General features: G+C 49.3%; 1 protein-coding gene across 1 annotated transcript in view; it reads right to left on the reverse strand.

The window, feature by feature from the left end:
• Window positions 1-19231, reverse strand: part of SYCE1 (synaptonemal complex central element protein 1) — a 121055-nt gene that overhangs the window by 97074 nt on the left and 4750 nt on the right. Inside the window, exons 2-3 of the mRNA XM_086940326.1 lie at window positions 15810-15863; window positions 11985-12044 (exon numbers count right to left, since the gene is read on the reverse strand). Coding sequence (XP_086796452.1) covers window positions 11985-12044; window positions 15810-15863 — 114 coding nt within the window. The remainder of the gene's footprint in view (window positions 1-11984; window positions 12045-15809; window positions 15864-19231) is intronic.

The raw sequence follows: 19231 nt of genomic DNA on the forward strand, positions 1-19231 counted from the left end.
CTCGTCCTTGAGCCCCACACTATTTAACATTTACATGCTTCCCCTTGCAGAAATAATACGCCCTTTTGGCGTTCAAGTCGTGTCTTACGCCGACGATACGCAACTGGTGGTTACCGTGACTCATCCCTCCTCTTACTCCAGCGATCTCAGAGGCTGCATGGAAGCAGTATGCACCTGGATGAGCCAGTCCTACCTGAAGATGAACGGCGACAAAACAGAGCTAATGGTGCTGGGCAACTCCCCCCAAAAATCCATTGACTCTCTGTGGCCGCCAGCACTAGGCCCCGCACCTCCAGCCGTGGATTCCATCAAAAGCCTGGGCATCTGGCTGGACAACGCATTAACCTTCGGCCACCAGGCAACCAAACTAGCAGCCACCTGTATAGGAATTATTAGACTCATACGAAAGATCCTACCACTCCTCCCTTTCAAGGCCAGACAGATCTTGGTCCAGGGTCTAATCCTCTCCCGGCTGGACTTCGGAAATGCCCTTTACCTAGGAGCCCCCGAATCCACCCTAAAAAAACTGCAGGTTATCCAAAACTGCGCGGCTCGTACTCTTCTACGCATCCCCAGGCGGCAATCAGTGAAATCAGAACTAAGAGCCCTTCACTGGCTCCCAGTAAAGGATAGAGTAAACTTTAAAAGCATGTGCATCGCACACCGTGCTTACTGGAGGAAAGGAGCAACCCTAAATCACACCTTAATCACCCCCTATCATCCCAACAGGCAGTTGAGGTCCACTCTCGCCTTCCAAGTCATCATTCCTAGGTTCAAAAGAGCAAGAAGTGGAGGAAGAATGTTCTCAACAAACGCGGCCAGGCTCTGGAACTCACTCCCACTCTCTATCCGATCTGAACCTAACATCCTGCTTTTCCGTAAAAAATTAAAAACCTTCTTCTTCAGCAGATAATCTTGACCCGCCTCACCCACCTGTATTCTGTTAAAGCGCTAGGACGCCTGCGGGTAGCTATCGCGCCATATAAAAACGTATTCCATTCCATTGGAGTATGCGGATGATCTTGCCATCCTGACAGACTCTCCTCAGCTTGCATTGCCAGAAATCCTAAATTTGACCGTACAGTTTGGTAAGTTGTCAGGTTATCATTTGAATGATTCTAAGACCCAAATTATTTGTAATGATAAAATCTCGCTGATTGACTCTCGGGTCACTGATAAGGCAAAATATTTAGGAATAGTGATAAGTTCTAGCTCAGAGGAAAGTCTGGAGATTAACCTCAAACCATTGCTATGTAAGATGGAAAAGGAGTTGAGTAAGATTAATAACCTCCAGCTAACTCTGATGGGTAGATGCAATGTCGTTAAAATGATTTTTCTCCCAAAGATCCTGTACCTTTTTAGAGCTATTCCTGTATTATTTGAACAAGTTTGGTTTAAAAAATTAGAACATATAATTTCTTGGTTTGTCTGGGCTGGTAAACGACCTAGACGAGCCTTTAAATTTATGATGCTACCCAGAGAGAGGGGGGGCTGGTCTCTGCCTAATTTCCAGCTTTATTACAGGGCAATCACGCTGAGGCATATTGCTGTATTGCTGGAGAGTGCGGATGTAGAGGATCGTGATGTATCAATTTATAGGTTAATTTATGGGGAAGAGGTGAAGGGGTTATTATTCAGACATATTGATTTTGCGTACTTCAAACGTGTGAGGTTTAGGGTTTTAATAGCAGCCTTTAAAGTTTGGACACCCGTGCGGAAATTATTTAATATAGGAAGAATACATATCTATACTCCGGTAACAGGAAATACTCTTCTGCCAGCAATTTTTTCAGATGGGTATTTTAGGTTTAAAGTATTTTATTGAAGCAGGGTGGGATAGGACACAAAGGGGCAGGAAACAGGTGAACCACAAGATCCGCGCACCATTGCGCATCATACAGTCAATACAACAATGCAGTGACAATTTGCAAGAGGCTCCATCCGACTCGGGAGCATAGCTTTCGCACCTGTGGGCACGGACAGACAACGAGGGGAGGGGAGGGGGGGGGGGAAATGGAGGGGAGGGGCGGGATGAGGAGAGGAGAAAAAATCAGGAGGGAGGGAACAAGAGAGAAAACGAATGAAAAAAAAAAAAAAAAAAAAAAGGGGGGGGGTGAAGGGAGGAGAAGCAACCCCGCTCCAAAAACCTACCTAACCAAACTAAACCCCCAACTACCATACCCCGACCCACCCCCTGTACTGTGCCAGCATCTACAGTCTCCACTACCGTGAACTCTTCATGAATCTCTACTATACAATACCGACCCCACCCAATCAAGCGGGCGGGTCAGGTGGCGGCGTCAGCCGCAACAACCGAAGATATCTAGGGCAGGTGATCTCTCGAAACTCGGAACATAACAGGCTGTGAAAGGGCTCCCACAATTCCTCAAAGGTAGTAGTATCCCCCAGGGCTACTAAGGACATCTTTTCCATTCCAACAACATGCCATAATCTGTGCAGCCAACCAACCACAGAGGGAAGTGTAGTAGTGCGCCAGTGTATGAGAATATTCTGCACCGCTGATCCCAGCGCAATTGCGATCTGCCTACCCCTCTTAGACCTAAGGGGATACATCAACCCATTCGGCAACCCCAACAGGACATAGGCCGGGAATCTAGGCAGTTCTATCTGTTATGGCAGGGTTTTTGGCTTTATTTAGCAGTGATAATAGATCATTATTCTTGCTCGCATCTAGTATAGGCATTCTTAGCCTGTGTTGGCCCTTTTAAGCCCTTTTTCCAGACCTAGAAGAGGATAGCTGCTTAATATGCCTTTATTCTTGACTTTAACCTGTCTATTGCCTATTGGCTTTGACATATTAGACATATTGGTATGGTTTATGTAGGTATTCTGACAGAGCTAAGGAGCATTTCATCCCTTTCAGGCCTAAAGCTAGAGAGACTCCATCTTGATGGAAGCAGAGAGGCTTTGTAGGGCAAAAGCAATGTTTATAGTTATAACTGTTGTTCGCCCTAAGCGGACCGGAGAGAACCGGCCAGAGCTGAATCTAATCAGGAATTGTTCCCGGGCTCAGGTCTCTAGACGAAACAAGCAGACTGGTCACTGTGGGAGCGTCTAGCGCAAGGAGCCTGGTGCATGGGATTGGTGGGAAGAAGCTGCTGGCTGGAACTTTCCATGAGGAAACAGCATTCTATATTTGTGAAGTGCAGAGGCGGAGTCAGTCAGTCAAGCAGAGGGGAGTCAAGCAGGAAGGAGTCGAGGAGAGAGTCCAGCAGAGAGGAGAGCAGTGGAGTGGAGTTGGCAGAGAGAGAGAGAGGGTTCAATCTGGAGAAGAGCTGAGTTGAATAGTGAGCTGGAACTGAAGGAAGCAGTCAGAAGCAGTTGTTTATCAGGAGGAAGTGTGAATAGCTGGAGTCTGAAGTAATGCCTTTTAGAAGAGATAGAGGAGAGCTCGTGGATTAACCTATGGGAGCAGATGGAATTGGACATTGGCGCAGAGATAAAGCGAATAAGATAGTAGAATGAACGGTGATCAGAGCGGCAGGAACCATTAAAGATTGAAGACGCAAGGTGGAGAGACAGTTCGTGTGGGGGAGAGGAGTCCAGAGACAGAGCGATCAGCGCAGAGGGGTACCCAAGAGTGCAGGAGAGAGAGAGAGCATGAGATGAGCCAAGGCACAGACGAGAGAGGAACCCAGATGACAGCTAGAACAAGACTTCACACTAATCAGGTGATATTGTTTTCATCACATTAGCTACACTTAATCTTTTCCCTTTTAGCGGAGTGTTCCTGTTATGTGTAATCTTTTCTCTTTTAAGTGGTGTGTTCTACCTATAGCCTTTGTCAGATATGTATTAATGTTTATATTACTGTAATAAATGACCCCCAGTTTATAACAAACTGGTGTGTAGCCCCTATTCTTGTTCACTGAAGGTAAATGAAGCTCCTAGGTGAGCATTAGATGCATGAATGGATGAGTAATCCCAATCAGGTAAGTGGTGATCACATAAATAGGGAGTGAGTGGACCTTTGATGCCAAGAGCAGGTAATACACAATAATCTGGACCCACAATCAAAGTTATTATTGTAGTTTCATCCCGAGTAGACAGCTGAGATAATATCCCAATATATATATATACATATGTATAGGTGTTCATAGGAATGTGGTCGTCGTTGATATGCGGCGTTAATGAGAGCGACGGGAAGGACACCGTCGTGTAAATCCACCAGATTGTGGCTTAAAATAAGTGAGAGCGTCAGGAGGGACACTGACGTGGAAAAGGGAGCATTGGGTTCTGCAGGCCCGTGTGTAGACGCACCAGATTGTGTGTCAGATCTGCCCTAGGGTAGAACGGTCTGGGTCAGGGTGGCCGCGAGACCAACTGATGTGAATAAGTGTGGTGTAGGGTATGGATATCCCTAGTAATCAGTGAGTATTCTTAGTATCCCTATAGATTTAGTGGTGTTCTTAATAATATGAGCTTGTATATTGCGAGTTCCCTATCCTCAGGTAGGTACCAGGTGCCTGGATATAGAGGAGTCCTGAGGACGGAAGGTGAGTACGTTTTGGCTGGGTCACAGGGGCCCCTGGGGGCTGATCCCATCTAAACAGAAAATCCAGCCATTACACTATCCCAAAGCATTTGTCCACCTCGTTCAGGACCTCTTCCCAGTAAGGAGCCAGCAGGGGGCAATCCCATAGTATGTGTGTTAGTGTACCAGTGTTGCCACAGTTGCGCCAGCACGTCCCTGGTATCGCCCTGTCCATCTCGTGCAGTTTCTCCGGAGTGCGGTACCAGTAGGTCGAGATTTTAGTAAAGGTCTCTGTAAGACCCGTGTGGTAGGCCGAGTGGCGCGCGCGGTAGGAGATGTGATCCCATTCTTTATGACTCAGCTCGCGCCCAAGCTCCCGCTCCCATCGTTCCCGACCAGGGTTGTGAATGTGAAATGAGGGGGGCTGCAGCATTCTATACAGGTCTGAGATCAGTTTGGCGTCCGACGTGCGAGTTATTAACCAACGCTCATACTCCGTGATTTCCCTGTGTGCCGCGTCGCGCACTTGGGGTTGTAATGCCCAGTGGCGTGCCTGCATGTATCGCATGCGCTCCATTTCGGGGAGGCCATAATCCCTCTGCAAGTCCTGGAAGGAGACAACTCCCTCAGGGGAGTACAAGTGGTACAGAGTGCAGCAGCGGGCCACCCGCCAGCGCTCATAGGCACCCTGTTCCATCCCCGGGCCGAAGTCCGGGTTGCCAATGAGCGGCGTGAAGGGAGAGGGGAAGGTAGTTAACTCGCATCTGACAGCCACCGAGTCTCACGTCTGGAGCGGGACCCGCGTCACCAAAGACGCGTAAAGATTGGGGGGCCGATGGGCTCGCCTCAAGAATGGCACTTCCTGCAGCGTCCTACCCGCCACCGCCTGATCTTGGAACAACCAGTGTTTATCAGACTCCCACCGGCTCCATTCCACGAGGTATCGGAGCTGTGCGGCCTGAAAATATTTCCGCAAGTCCGGTATCCCCAGCCCTCCGGATTCCGGTGAGAGCATAACGATGCCCCTCTTGATCCTCGGCCTGCGGCCCTGCCACACGAACCGCGCAATGGCAGTCTGAGTCTCCGCGAGCCACCCCGCAGGAGGATGGAGCGGTAACGCTCTGAAGAGGTAAAGCACCTGAGGCAGGAGGGTCATCTTCACCGCGGCCACCCTACCCAGTAGCGACAGCGTGCCTTTATCCCACCGGCCCAGTTCCTCCCTGATTTTCGTGCCTAGGGCTGCGTAATTGGCCGTAACCATCTCCGGGAGGGAGGGCGCCAACAGGATCCCCAAATACGGGATCCGGTCCTTGGACCAGCTCAGAGGGTAAAGCCTCTGCAGTTCCACTCTAGTGGCAGCAGCAAGCGAGATGTCTAGGGCGGCTGACTTACCCAGGTTCACCTTGAAGCCCGCCACGTCAACGAATAAGTTCAGTTCCTCCACACAGGCCGGTAGCGATCTCCGCGGGTCATCCAGCGTCAGAATGACATCGTCCGCGTACAGGCTAATCGCATGACGAAACCCACCCATCTGGACGCCGATAATGTCAGGGTTCTGCCTAACCCTATGGGCAAATGGCTCCATGTACAAGGCAAAGAGCAAAGGGGAGAGCGGGCATCCCTGTCTCGTGCCCCGCTCAATGGGGAAGGGTCGAGAGCTGCCGCCGTTCACCCGGACCACCGCAGATGGGAACCGGTAGCAATTGAAGATCAGATGACGGAACTTCTCCCCTATCCCAAATTTGCTCAGGACTTTCTCAAGGTAGGGCCAGTGCACCCTGTCAAAAGCCTTCTCCGCGTCTATGGACAGGAGCATCCTCTCTCCAGGGATCCTGGAAGCCTTCTCGAGAATGTGTGTCACCCTTTTCGTATTATCTACCGTTTGCCTACCGGGCACGAAGCCCGCTTGGTCCGAGTCAACCATGCCGGGGAGGTGCAACGCCAGGCGTGCAGCTAAGATACTGGTGAACACCTTCAAATCAGTGTTCAGCAGTGAAATGGGACGATAGGACCCGCAGGCGGTCCTGTCCTTGCCCGGCTTAGGGATCACTGAGACCGTGGCCTGGAGAAATTCGGAGGGGATGGCTCCCGGTTCTGCGAAGGAGTTAAAGAGGCGAGTCAGCAGAGGCGCCAGTTCCTGACAGAAGGTTTTGTAAAACAGCGGGATAAAGCCATCCGGTCCCAGGGCCTTGCCCAGTTTGAGCCGGGATATCGCCGTGACCACCTCCTCGATACGTATGTCACGCTCCAGATACTGAGCCTGATCCTGCGTCAGCGACGGGAGCGGGACCGAGTCCAGATAGTCCCCCTCAGCCTGGGCCGAAGGGGGCTCCCCGGAGTAGAGGTCCGCATAAAAGCCGCGGAAGACGTCCGCTATGTGCTCATCGGTCGTGACTCTGCCTCCGGCCGGGTCCAGTAGTTCCTTCACTCGGTGCTGCTGGTGCTGCACCCTGAGTTTGTTAGCCAGGAGCCGCCCACACCGATCGCCCCCTGTGTAATATTTGTGCTTCAGGCGGAGCGCCGCGTACTCCGCCCGATCCGTGTCAAGGGCCGCCAGGAGCTTCCGCGCCGCCTTCAGCTGCCTCCACACCCTGGGGGCCCCTGTCCTGTGATGAACCTGCTCCAGCTCCCTCACCTGCCGGGTAAGCTCATCTCTCTTGAGTTGTCGGTCCCTATTCTCGGCAGCGGAAATCGCGATAAATTCGCCTCGGAGCACGGCCTTAAGGGCTGCCCACTGTGTCGCGCGGGAAGTATCTCCATTATCGTTCACGGTCTGAAAAGCCAAAATGGCCGCCCTGATCTGATCCACCACCGACCGCCTATGCAAAAGCGTATCTCGGAGCCTCCAGACCCCCCTCGGCCGAGCCACCGGCGGAAGAGTGAAAGCGCCCTCAACCGGAGCGTGGTCAGAAAGAGAGAGGACCCCCATGTCCGCATTCGAAGCCAAAAGGAGCAGTGGGCCCGACACCAGGAGGTGGTCTAAGCGCGCATAAGATCTATGGGCGTGTGAGAAGTAAGAGTATGCGCGGGTGGTGGGGTGGAGGCAGCGCCACATGTCATGCAGGTCCAGCTCCTCAAGTCGAGTTCGAATCGAGCCCGAAAGCTCACCCAACTGATGGCGCCGCTGCACAGACCTATCCAGCGCTGCGTCGAAAACCAGGTTCAAATCACCCCCCAACACTATGTGCCTATCAGAGGTGAATGCAACGTCGTCCAGGGCCCTGTGTAAGAATTGGTCCTGATGATCATTGGGGCAATAAACGGAGCCTACAGTCAGTGCGAAGCCCCCCACTTTAATCCTATATACTAAAAGTCTCCCTTTCTGTTCTGCCACCTTGCTCACTACCTCACCCCTGAACCCTCTAGAAAACAAAATGGCCACCCCTGCCGTCTTGGAGGCGCTAGAGGAGAATAGCTGTGTGGGGAACTTGGGGGTACGCATCCGCGAGCAGTCCTTAGCCAGCAAATGGGTCTCCTGCAACAGGCAGATATCCGCTTGTGAGTTTTCCAACAGGGATAACACTGCCCACCGCTTAACCGGATTATTCAGCCCTTTCACATTGAGAGTAAGCACCTTAAGAGCCATCAAAGAGAGAGTTCAAGGAGCACATATCAAGAAGCAAAGCCCCGCCAGCAAACACAGATGGCACCCTTCGAGGCCTCAAAACAGAGCAACTTTGAATCAACCACTGGCACAGTACAGTCCCCGAACCCCAACACCCCACAACCAAAAACCCCCCCCCTGCCCCTACACCACCCAATCCACACCACCCCCCGCTACTGGCCCCCCCTCTAGGTCCCAAAATCAAAACATCTGCCCGCCCGCCCCAACCCCTTTCCCCGCTTCTCAAACTTTTCAAAAAAGACATTGTCCCAGTCCGGCCCGGAACGGGCAAGGCCGTGGTAAGTCAACCAAGTGGACGTCCAGCCACCACCTCCAGCACTCGCCCTTCCTCCCAGTCCACCCCCCGGATCCCCGCACCTGCAATAAGAATGAGCTAAAGTAGACTCCCCCCGGAGTGAGTTCAGGCCGTCAAGGCCACTTCGCCATTCGCCGCCACTCTGGAGGCCTCCTGGATGGCAGCCGCCATTTCTGCCCGGATTGCAGGCGAGCCCGGGCGCTCCGCCGGAGGAGAGGCCCCCCCCCCAGCTTGTTGCCATCCATTACGAGTGCTGCGCCTCCGCCGTGGGGCCGGGGTATCCGTGTCCGATGCAGTGAGGCCCAGCACCGCGCAAACATCTTGAAGGGACCGAAGCTGATGCAAGACACCGTTCCACCTGAAGATCAGACGGAAGGGGTGCCCCCAGGAGTACGGTGTCTCATGCTCTCGAAGGAAGTCCGTAGCGATCTTGAAGGATTTCCTCTTCTGTAGCGTGACTGTGGATAAGTCCTGAAACAGGGTCACAGGGTGGTCCCGGAATCGGAAAGTCTGTTGCCCTCGTGCCTCACGGAGGATCCGCTCCTTCAAGGGAAAGTTCGGGAGGAAGGCCAAAATGTCCGGAGCGGGCGCCGTGGCTCTGCGGGGGCGACCCACCCGATGTGCCCGGTCAATGCGAATCCGAAAGTCCTCCGGCTCTCCCAGGATCGCACGGAAGAGGGCCACCAGATACGCAGTCACGTCTTCACCCTCCTCACCAGACGGCACACCGCGGACCCGTATGTTGTTCCGCCTGGACCGATTTTCAAGGTCCTCGGCGTGGGCCTGTAGCTCAATCTGTTGCTCCCATAGCCGCAGGACCTCCTGCTGCAGATGGGTGATCTCCTCATCCCTGGAGTGGCCCGCCTCCTCCACTGTGTTCACACGATCCCCCAGGGAGTCCATCTCTCTCCTCACCTCGCGGACCTCCCCGGCCACCTCACGCTTGAGTGTTTGGAAGTCCTCCCGAAGGGAGCTAAACAGGGACTCGAGAAATGACCTCGTCACCGGGGGCTCTCCACCTTCTGCCCCCCTGGTTGGTGCCGGGGAGGTCGCGGCCGGCTGGGCACCTCCGCTGCGTAGGGCGCCCCGTCCCAGCATTTCCGGCAAGGTCCGGTCGCCCCGTCGCTGCCCCCTGGCATTCGACATTGTAGATCAATAACGGACACTGAGGCTCACTGAACAGCAAAGAAAGTAGCTATATGCCAGCCGGGAGTAGTCCACACAAAGAGCACCAGGAGGGCCGAGCTGCCCGGCCGAACTCCACAAAATGGCCGCTCAGTAGTGTCGAGGGGACAACGCCCAAGATGGAGACCCTCTCTCCTTCTCCGATCTGAGATCCAGAAATCCGGCCAGTGGGCTAAGTCACAATGCAACGTTCGCTGGGGTCCACTGCCTCAGGGAAAGATCTGCCCCGGGAGACTCGTTCCTCAGTCCCGCACAGATAACTAGCCGAGGCAACCTCCTCCAGCAGGCCTCGTCAAGCCACGGGCTGGCGTAGCGAGGTGATGATGACTCCGCCTCCGCTCTGCACCTCCGCTCCGTTCCGCTCCGTACAGCCGCTGTTGGACAGCTCCGATCCGCTCGCGGAGCCGTCGCCGACTCCCACTCCAACAGCTCATGCACCACAGCGGGCTTCACACCCCGGAGGCCGGTCGCCTCGTCGCGCTCCGAGGGTTGGGGGACTCGCGGCTTCCAGCTCTCACTCGGGCCGTTCAGCGGGGTCCGACCTGGGCTTCACCGGCCAAAATCTCATCCCCGACGGCGCAAACCAGGCTCAGCAGGTTCTCTACACCTCCACCGCAAGCACCAGGCTCAGTGGCCGCGTGATCCGGGGGGGAATCAGCGGTTCCAAGCGGTGCAGGAATTCAGGGGTCCGGGAGCTCTCGGCGAGTGCGACCGCTCAGCCCGCCATCTTGGCCACGCCCTCCAGATGGGTATTTTAGAGAGTGGTCTGCACATGGAGTTTCTATGTTAGGGGATTTGATCTCAGATAAGGGGGTACGGACCTTTGAACACAGACAGAAATTTGATATTAGTAATCGGCATTTTTTAAAGTTTTTACAGATTCGTGATTTTCTCTCTAGAAAAACTGTTAGCTGGATTTCTATTCCATTAGTTGAGACTATTAGGGGAGGGCATTCTACTATATCTATGATCTATACAATGTTAAATGAAAAGAGAAGCGATGATCTACCTAAACATCTTAGCCACTGGCAGATTGGATTACATGCTGGGCAAGAGGTATGTGAAGATTAATTATGCCTTAGTTATACTGCTACTATATCTGCTAACCTACAGGTCCAATGTTTTAAAACTTGGTTCAATCTGTATATAACCCCACATCGTATACAACAATGGGGTGGGATTACGGGAGTCAACTGTCCGAGGTGTGGTGAGTACTCAGTTGACAGTATTCATGTTTTCTTCCTGTCCCAGTTTGACTCCATCGCTAAACAAAATTGAACAACGGTTGGAGCAAGTTTTTGGATTTATGATTTCATTAACATCTCAGGCTGTGATTTTGGGGGTAGCGGATCTACAAATGACGACATCAGAACGGAAATTATTCTATATTGCGATGGCCTCATTGAGATTATGTTTAGCAACAGCTTGGTTGGACCCTGCTCCCCCGACAGAACACGAATGGTTTAGTAAATTTCTAAATGTTGGGAAGTGGGAGCACATGGTTTTTAAGCGGAGAGGCCCACAAACTCGTAGGGAAGGAGAATTAGTATGGGAGCCTGTAATTAATTGGTTGGACCGTGCAAACTACTGAACATTGAAGTAGAAGGATAGCCCGGATGAATTGCATATATTGTTTAGTCTGTATATACTGTATATAGTGTGATATAATGCGATTAACTTGTCTTACCAATGTTTTTTTTTGTTTCTGCTTATCTCCCCGTAGCAATCCCTGGGGGGGGGGTGGTATTGAGGGGGGTTCGGGGGTAAAATCTAAAAAAAAACATTGTGAATCACTAATTAACATTAAAAAAAAAACATGTGCCTAAAACTCTTAGCTGACATGAGGAATGTGTAGTGCAGAGTTTCGTTTGTGAACATTCAGGAGTAGTCCCCCAACAATGCCTTGCACACAAGATATATGTATTTCAACGTAATCCTCTTGTCAAGTTGTAACCATTGATGTTTGGGGTCCTATCATCTTAGCTTTATAATTAACCATATCCCAGAGCAGTGTCACAGATAATCTGTACTGGAGCTTCTTGCTAATCTTAACATGCGGGGTACCTGCTAGTCAAAGTCAGAATGGGCCAATTATACTACTGTACATGAACTCATGCAAGAAGGTGAAACATATACAATTTTTCTATATTTCAATGTTTCGATCACCCTAATTTTTTATTATTTCAATGTTTCAATTTTCTAAAGTTACATAAAACTGCCACAATAAAGAATTTGGTGTAGTTTATTACCTATAGCCATTCCCACCAAATTATATATTCTAAAGAACTACACCAGTATCTGGAGAAAATATTTAAAACAATATTAATTTTTCTCCATCCTATGGGCCTTAAAAGTTAATCACAACATATTTCCCTGAAATTGACCTTTCTGTAGTTTATCAATCTTGTCCACGAGGTCTTCTATTCTTGGCTCCAGGTTTCCAGCTGCAGGAAGAAAGAGAATAATATAAGAATCTCATTTTAAGATGTCTTTTATGGAGAATCTATGTTATTCATTTGCATACCATCAACTACTCATCTATTTTGTACCTTGGGCCTGCCAATTCATTTTACTCTTGATAACGTGTCACATCTATTTTCCTAGAAGTCCACTCGGAGTTTACCTCGTGATTTTATTAAACCATTTCATTTTCCAACAAAAGGTACACATTTTTACACTACAGTATCTATCACAATTTCATAATATCCTTTCCCCCCCAAATTTACAGTCTCTCTCTCTCTCTTTCTCTCTCTCTCTCTCTCTCTCTTTCTCTCTCTATATATATATATATAAAATAGATATATTTTTTTTAATACAAGAATACGTTGCACTCTATAATTCCGATTCTTCTCAAGTTTTATTCACTGAGTCGATTCAGACCTATGATGTCCCCTTATTCCTTTTTAATTGCTTTCTATAATACGGGGACCGAGTCCCAGAGTCCTAAAACAGCAGCTGCAACTTTCCTCTCATGTTGCAGCCAGTAATCAGATCGCAGATTTTGACACTGTGGTACCACAGTAGTGCAGAGGGAGTACAGCGCTAGCCCATCATATTGTGTGCTTTCAGCTCGTGGTGCTCCACAGTATAGGAAAGGTACCTTGTGACTAGATATATACATTTTTCACCTTAACTTCTCATAAATGACTGAACTGATTTCACCAGATCAAAGCAAGCAAAACCAGGAGGTCTGGCATTGGCTGCCAGCCTTTTGGCAATTTTTGTTTCGTTTTGTGATTGTTTTTGCTAAAAGATTTTGTTCAGGACGGTGCCGGGCCTTCATCAGTCTTTGATCTCAAAAAGTACACGTTACCATAGTACTCGCTAGCACTCAAGGGAACTACTTTGTGTCGATGCGCTATGGCATGCTGCCCTTGTAAATGGGCAGCATTCTGTAATTCATAGTAAGCTCAGTCAATTGCTGGTTGACGCATGGCCCTTTGATCCATGCTGGGGGGATGAAAGAAAGATATGAATGACAAAGCCACAGACAAACAGATGAAGTGTGGCTGAAACCCCCCTTAAATAACTATGTTATACACATATTTGTTTTTTTTAATCAAAAGGTCTTGGCTAACACAGACCTAAAAAAGGTGAATTGTTATGCCACTGGCTACCAGCCTCTTGCCTTTGAGAAAGAAAGAAGGAATGAAAGCAAGAAGGAACAATGGAATGAAGAAACAAAGGAAAGGAGGAGCAAAAGTAGTAAAATCAAAACGGTATTAGCTAACACTAACGTAAAAAAGCTAATTATTGTGCCATTGGCTGCCTGTCTCTTGCCTCTGAAAAAGAAAGAAAGGAAAGGAAATGAATGAAAGACAGAAAGGAAATGAAAGGAAAGGAAATGCAAGGATAAGGAAGGGAAGGAAGAGTTACAACTGCTGCAAATTAAACACAATAAAGTCTGGTTTTCTCCCTGAGCAAAGTTTATTAAAGTGAGTTCAGAATAATTGTGTACTGCTTTGTGGAGCGTGTGCAGGTTACAAAGAGTATAGCTTAATACAGAACAGTTTCAAATAGACAAAATCTGGTATGGTGTGAAAAAGCAGGAGTCATATAAACAAAGCATATTTCAGAAGACATTTACAACAGCATTTTCAGCAGACAGCAACTGATAATGCTGGAATGTGCTCTGTGCATGAAGCACTTGTAGCATCCTTGTATCACATCAGGCTCTATACACAAAGGCAACTCTAAATTATTAGAGTAAAAACAAAAATACTGGCACTGAAGAGAACTATCTTGCGTGGAGATGTGCTAATTGTGCAAAAACAAAACGCAGTCACTCAAAATGAAGTTAACCAGTGGTTTAAGCAGGCTCACCATTACCCCATACTGTATACAGTAGCGGGCGGAAGTAAAACGTTTAAGAGAAAACGACAGACCAATGGATAAAGAGAACTAGCTGAAAGCCCCTTTAAGTAAGTATATTATACATATAATTTAAGTAAATCAAACTGTCTTGGTTAACGCCAGACCTAAAAAGCAGATTTACTAGATTAAAATTCATCTTTCTGCCAAATTTGGAGCAATTTCGTTCAGCCATTTTGGCTTCAGCGGTGTTCCTATGGGAAATTTCATGGGGAAAATGTGTTCCTCTCCGCACCCCGCTTGACAGATCACTTCACAACTTTCCATGAAGTAGCTGATGGGGATGAACCTTTTTTTGTGGAAAGTTTTGTGAAGATTCATCAAACAGTGTCAAAGTTATTAGAAAACCAAAAAGTCAATTTCCTATAGAAACCTGGTTCTAACTAATTACACAGTAGTGACTGTCAGTGTATGGCAAACTACCTACAGGCAAAGCCACACATTACAGTTTGGCTTCTCGTGGGCTTTTTTTCACTACCTGAACTTGACAGTCGGAAGCAACTCGTAAATCAAGCACAAAATAGAGGATGAATCAAACACCTAAAATGGCCTCTGGCATTCACAGTTAAAAAGTGAGTTATGCTTATGGCTCAAACTTGTAAAACCACTGAAATTAGCCAGTTATGTTTGTGAGTGCACTGAAAAACGACATAACTCACAGTTGTCTGCCATGTTGTTCTCCAGTTCACTGTTTTTTTCTCTGTAACAGCACCATGGGAAAACAGGTGTTTTATGCACGGCATACAACTGTGAGTTATACTGTATTGAGTGTGCATCTCAAAAGTAACTAGCGGGTTTCAGACGTTTTATGTGTCAGAGCCACAAACAACTTTTAGATTCTCTTTTCTGTTTCAAAATATATATAATGCATGAGTGTCTATAACATCAGTAAAAAAAATCTCAAATTGCCTTATTACTGCCGGGGTGTGGTGTTTCCAGTGTGTATTATGAATGGTGTTGTGGGTGAGAAACATTAATATTAGGAGCTGGCATGTTCAAGGTCATAAGAGAAAAGTTTCTTTGATATCATAATCACCATTATAATTATCGTTTATGAAATCTGAAAAATCCTCTTTTTCGTCACATAATGTTGGAAGTATGAATGATTCTGAGGTAATTGGGGTCTTGGCCTATTTCTTTCACCCAACTGTACTAACAGGCTTGATAATATTTAGAACACAAATATACAGGACTGGAAAAGTGATTTCCTGTTGAAATGGAAAGAGGTGGCAATAATGGGTGGGCATTGGACACCAGTGGTGTTTGTTTTTAGGATCACTGTGATCCTATCACTTGTAAAGACATTTGATATGGACTGCTGCTGCACAGAGGATGCTCTCTAGTAGAGTCAGGGGAATCTCGGGTAATCTCTGCAACACAGTACTGCCTCCATCAAGGTGAGAAAGGACCAGAACCGGCAAGGTGGTTAAGAAGTCAGCTTCCAGTAGAAAGAACACCAGTTGGGAGCAGGGTCAACTGATGCCAAATAATATTTCTGTTGCATAGTCAACCAGAGGTTGAAGCTGGTGTTCATGTGAAAACTTCAGGACCTGCTGCTGACAACAAACCGATGAAAGACTACAACTTCAAGTAGGAAGTTTGTTAAAGGAAAGCTTAGGACTAGAACCAGGATATCTGGAGTAATTAAGTTATCAGTACAATAAAGTCTTAGCTCATTTTCTGTCCCAGTGATGTGTGAAAATTCCCATTTAAGGACTTTGCTTATTTGCCATCTGGAACCGAAATTCCAGTGACAGAGTTGACAAATGACCCGTAAGAGCATCAATAAGCCTTACTAATCAGCCAAAAAAGCTAGAAGTGATTTACTGAAACCATACCTTTCTGGAGCTTTTTCACAAGCTTTAAAAGATTTTCCACATCTAAAGTCGACTCTGCAAAAACATAAGTTGGGGGTTAGGGGGATGGAATTAGAATTAATCACTTTATGTTGTGCTAAACAGTAAAAGTATGACATAATACAGTATAGTCTAAAATATTAACAGACAGGTCAAATGATTACATCAGAATAGTTTTAATGGCTCCAGCCTCATCTTCCAAAAATAAAAAATCTTGAAAAATAGTGGGACACTTAACCAAATATTTTACTAATGTACACTGCTTAGCTATTCTTGGGGGGAAAATTATTCACAATGTGCATTTTTATTTACAATAAAGAACAGAGCCATCACAACACATATATGCTTATAAAACATTGAATGGATACACCATGAGTGCTCTGTGTTGTCCTTTGTAAAAACACATGTTAGAGTGAGTTCACCATCACTGATTACAGAGGTACCCGTCTTCAGTTCGGCAGTTGCTGGTAGGTGCGTTTATTTCTTTTTTTTACATACTGCCTGACCACCGCATTTGGATATCCCTGTTCGACTAAGGTTATGAATTATTTATTTTAAGAACATATGCTCATTTGCCCAACGCCTGCATGTGAATCTCCAGGTCAGTTGCTGTGGCGAGGGGCACTTTACTGAAGAGACACAGCTCCCAAGAGTGTAAGTGGTAGCCTAAGCAGGGCGGAATTAAGTGGCAGGCCTGCATCAATGTGGCCACGTGCGTGTACTAAATGACATTCAGCACCTATATGTTTTGGTGCTTATTGAAGGAGAGATGGTTTATTAGGCATCGAGACTTTCATCAGATGCAATGTGCAAACACACAAAGTAAAGCATGGGTGCCGCGATTATAGCAAAAGTAAAGAAATAGATGTTGTTTTCTATTTCTTTACTTTTGCTATAATTCCGGCAATCGCGCTTTACTTTTAACATTAAAAGTAAATCGCGGGTGCCGCGATTATAGCAAAAGTAAAGAAATAGATGTTGTTTTCTATTTCTTTACTTTTGCTATAATTCCGGCAATCGCGCTTTACTTTTAACATTAAAAGTAAATCGCGGGTGCCGCGATTATAGCAAAAGTAAAGAAATAGAGAAAGTCATCTATTTCTTTACTTTTGCTATAATCGCGGGACCCACTTGTGGGACACCCCCGCGCCGCACGGCCACCAGCTGCTGCGTGTGCCCCTTGCCGCCCTCTGCCTCGCTGCTGCCTCGTTTGCCGGCTGCCACCACTGCGAGTGGTTTTCCTTGTTTTGACGGTTCTTTGTGCTTGTTTGGACTAAACTTGTTTTTTCCCTGTTTTAGCGTTCATTTTTGCCTGTTTGTACTGTATTTTAATTTTTGTTCCGTGTTGCCCTCCTTCCTTGTTGTCCGCCTACCTCGACGCCCCCCGCCCTCCCTTCCCGCCACCGCCGCTTGTCCCCGCCCCTTTTTGCCTTCTGCAACCCTCCCCGCTCCCGCCTCCCAGCTGCTCCGCCCACCCGCGCACTTCGCCTTAAATGGCGACCGTGCGAACGCGCAGCGGTCACGCGCAGCGGGCGCGCCGATTGTGCGCCGAAGGCGCGCCAAAGGTAAGCCCGTCTGCGCCCGTCCGCGACCGGATCGCGACCAGCGCCAGGACCCCTGGCCCCCGAAGACCTCGACCTACCCGCCTGACGTACTCAGCCGCCACCCTCATCGCTCTCAACACCGGCCGACTCCCAGAATGCCACCAAGCCACTCCAAGACGCACCCACGGACCCTTCAGCTGCCACGCCTGCAAGTTCTCCTGCATCCGGACCAGCCCCGCACCAGCACCCGCCAAGTCGAACTCCAGCAGCACCCACCTCAAGTGCATCCTGCTCAACACCCGCTCCATCCACAGACACGCCATCGAACTCTGGAACCTCCTAGACGCCACAGCCCCTGACGTTGCCTTCCTCACGGAGACCTGGATGAACGCCTCTTCAGCTCCCGACATCGCCATCGCTATCCCAGAGGGCTACAAGATCGTCCGGAGGGACCGAAACGCCAACCAGATGGGAGGAGGCATCGCCATCATCCACAGGAACACCATCCGTCTCACGACCAGCACCGACAACACCCTGACCAGCGCCGAACACCTGCATTTCCAGATCCACACCAACCCGAACACCACCCTCAGAGGCACCCTGATCTACCGACCCCCTGGACCACGCACGCAATTCAGCGAGGACATCGCCGACTTCGTCAGCTCGCATGCCCTCCCCTCCGCTGACTACATCCTCCTGGGAGACCTCAACTTCCATCTGGAGAACAACAACGACCACAACACCAGCACCCTGCTCGACAACCTCGCCAACCTGGGACTCAAGCAACTGGTGTCCACCCCCACCCACCTCGCCGGACACACACTCGACGCCGTCTTCTCATCCAGCAGAGACATCGACTTCAGCCACGCCACAGAGCTTCAATGGACGGACCACAGCTGCGTCCACTTCACCTTCAAGAGAACGACGACCCACCAACACCAGCAACAGACCGCCCGCAGAAGCTGGAACAAGATCACAGCAGACCAGCTCACCACATCCCTGAGCCAACACCCTCCTGCCAGCTCAGCGAACCCCAGCCAGGCCGCCGACAACCTCACGAAGTGGATCAGCAACTGCGCGGACGAACTCGCCCCGCTGAGGACCCCGCCTAGCAGACCCGGCAGCAAGAAGGCCCCATGGTTCACCGACGAACTCAAGAGCTCCAAGAAGAACTGCCGAGCCCTCGAGAAAGTCTGGAAAAGGGAACCGACACCGGACAACAGGACCTCCTACAAACTTGCCACCCGGAAACACCACCAGCTGATCCGCGCCGCCAAGAAAACAGCATTCAAGGACCGGTTGGACAACAACGCACACAACTGCAAGGAACTCTTCAACATCGTGAAAGAGCTTTCCAACCCCAGCGCAGGAAACAACGACATCACACCATCGCAAGACCTCTGCAACTCCTTCGCCTCATACTTCCACAACAAGATCACGGACATACACAGCAGTTTCAACAACCAACCAACGCACACCACGACCGACCAGCCACCCCCCCCCCCACCACCACCCTCCACGCCTGGACCCCGATCAGCACCGAAGACACCATCCGCACGATGAACTCCATCCACTCCGGATCACCGACCGACCCCTGCCCTCACCACGTCTTCAACAAGGCCGACGCTGTCATCGCACCCCACCTGCGAGACATCATCAACACCTCCTTCGACACCGCCATCTTCCCTGAAAGCTGGAAACACGCCGAACTCAGCGCTCTACTCAAGAAACCAACAGCGGACCCCACCGACCTCAAGAATTACCGCCCCATCTCGCTCCTCCCGTTTCCAGCCAAAGTCATCGAGAAGACCGTCAACAAGCAGATGGCCGCCTTCCTCGAGACGAACGGATCCCTCGACC

This window comes from Lissotriton vulgaris, chromosome 10 (genome assembly GCF_964263255.1).
Source record: "Lissotriton vulgaris chromosome 10, aLisVul1.2, whole genome shotgun sequence".
Taxonomy (NCBI): Eukaryota; Metazoa; Chordata; class Amphibia; order Caudata; family Salamandridae; genus Lissotriton; species Lissotriton vulgaris.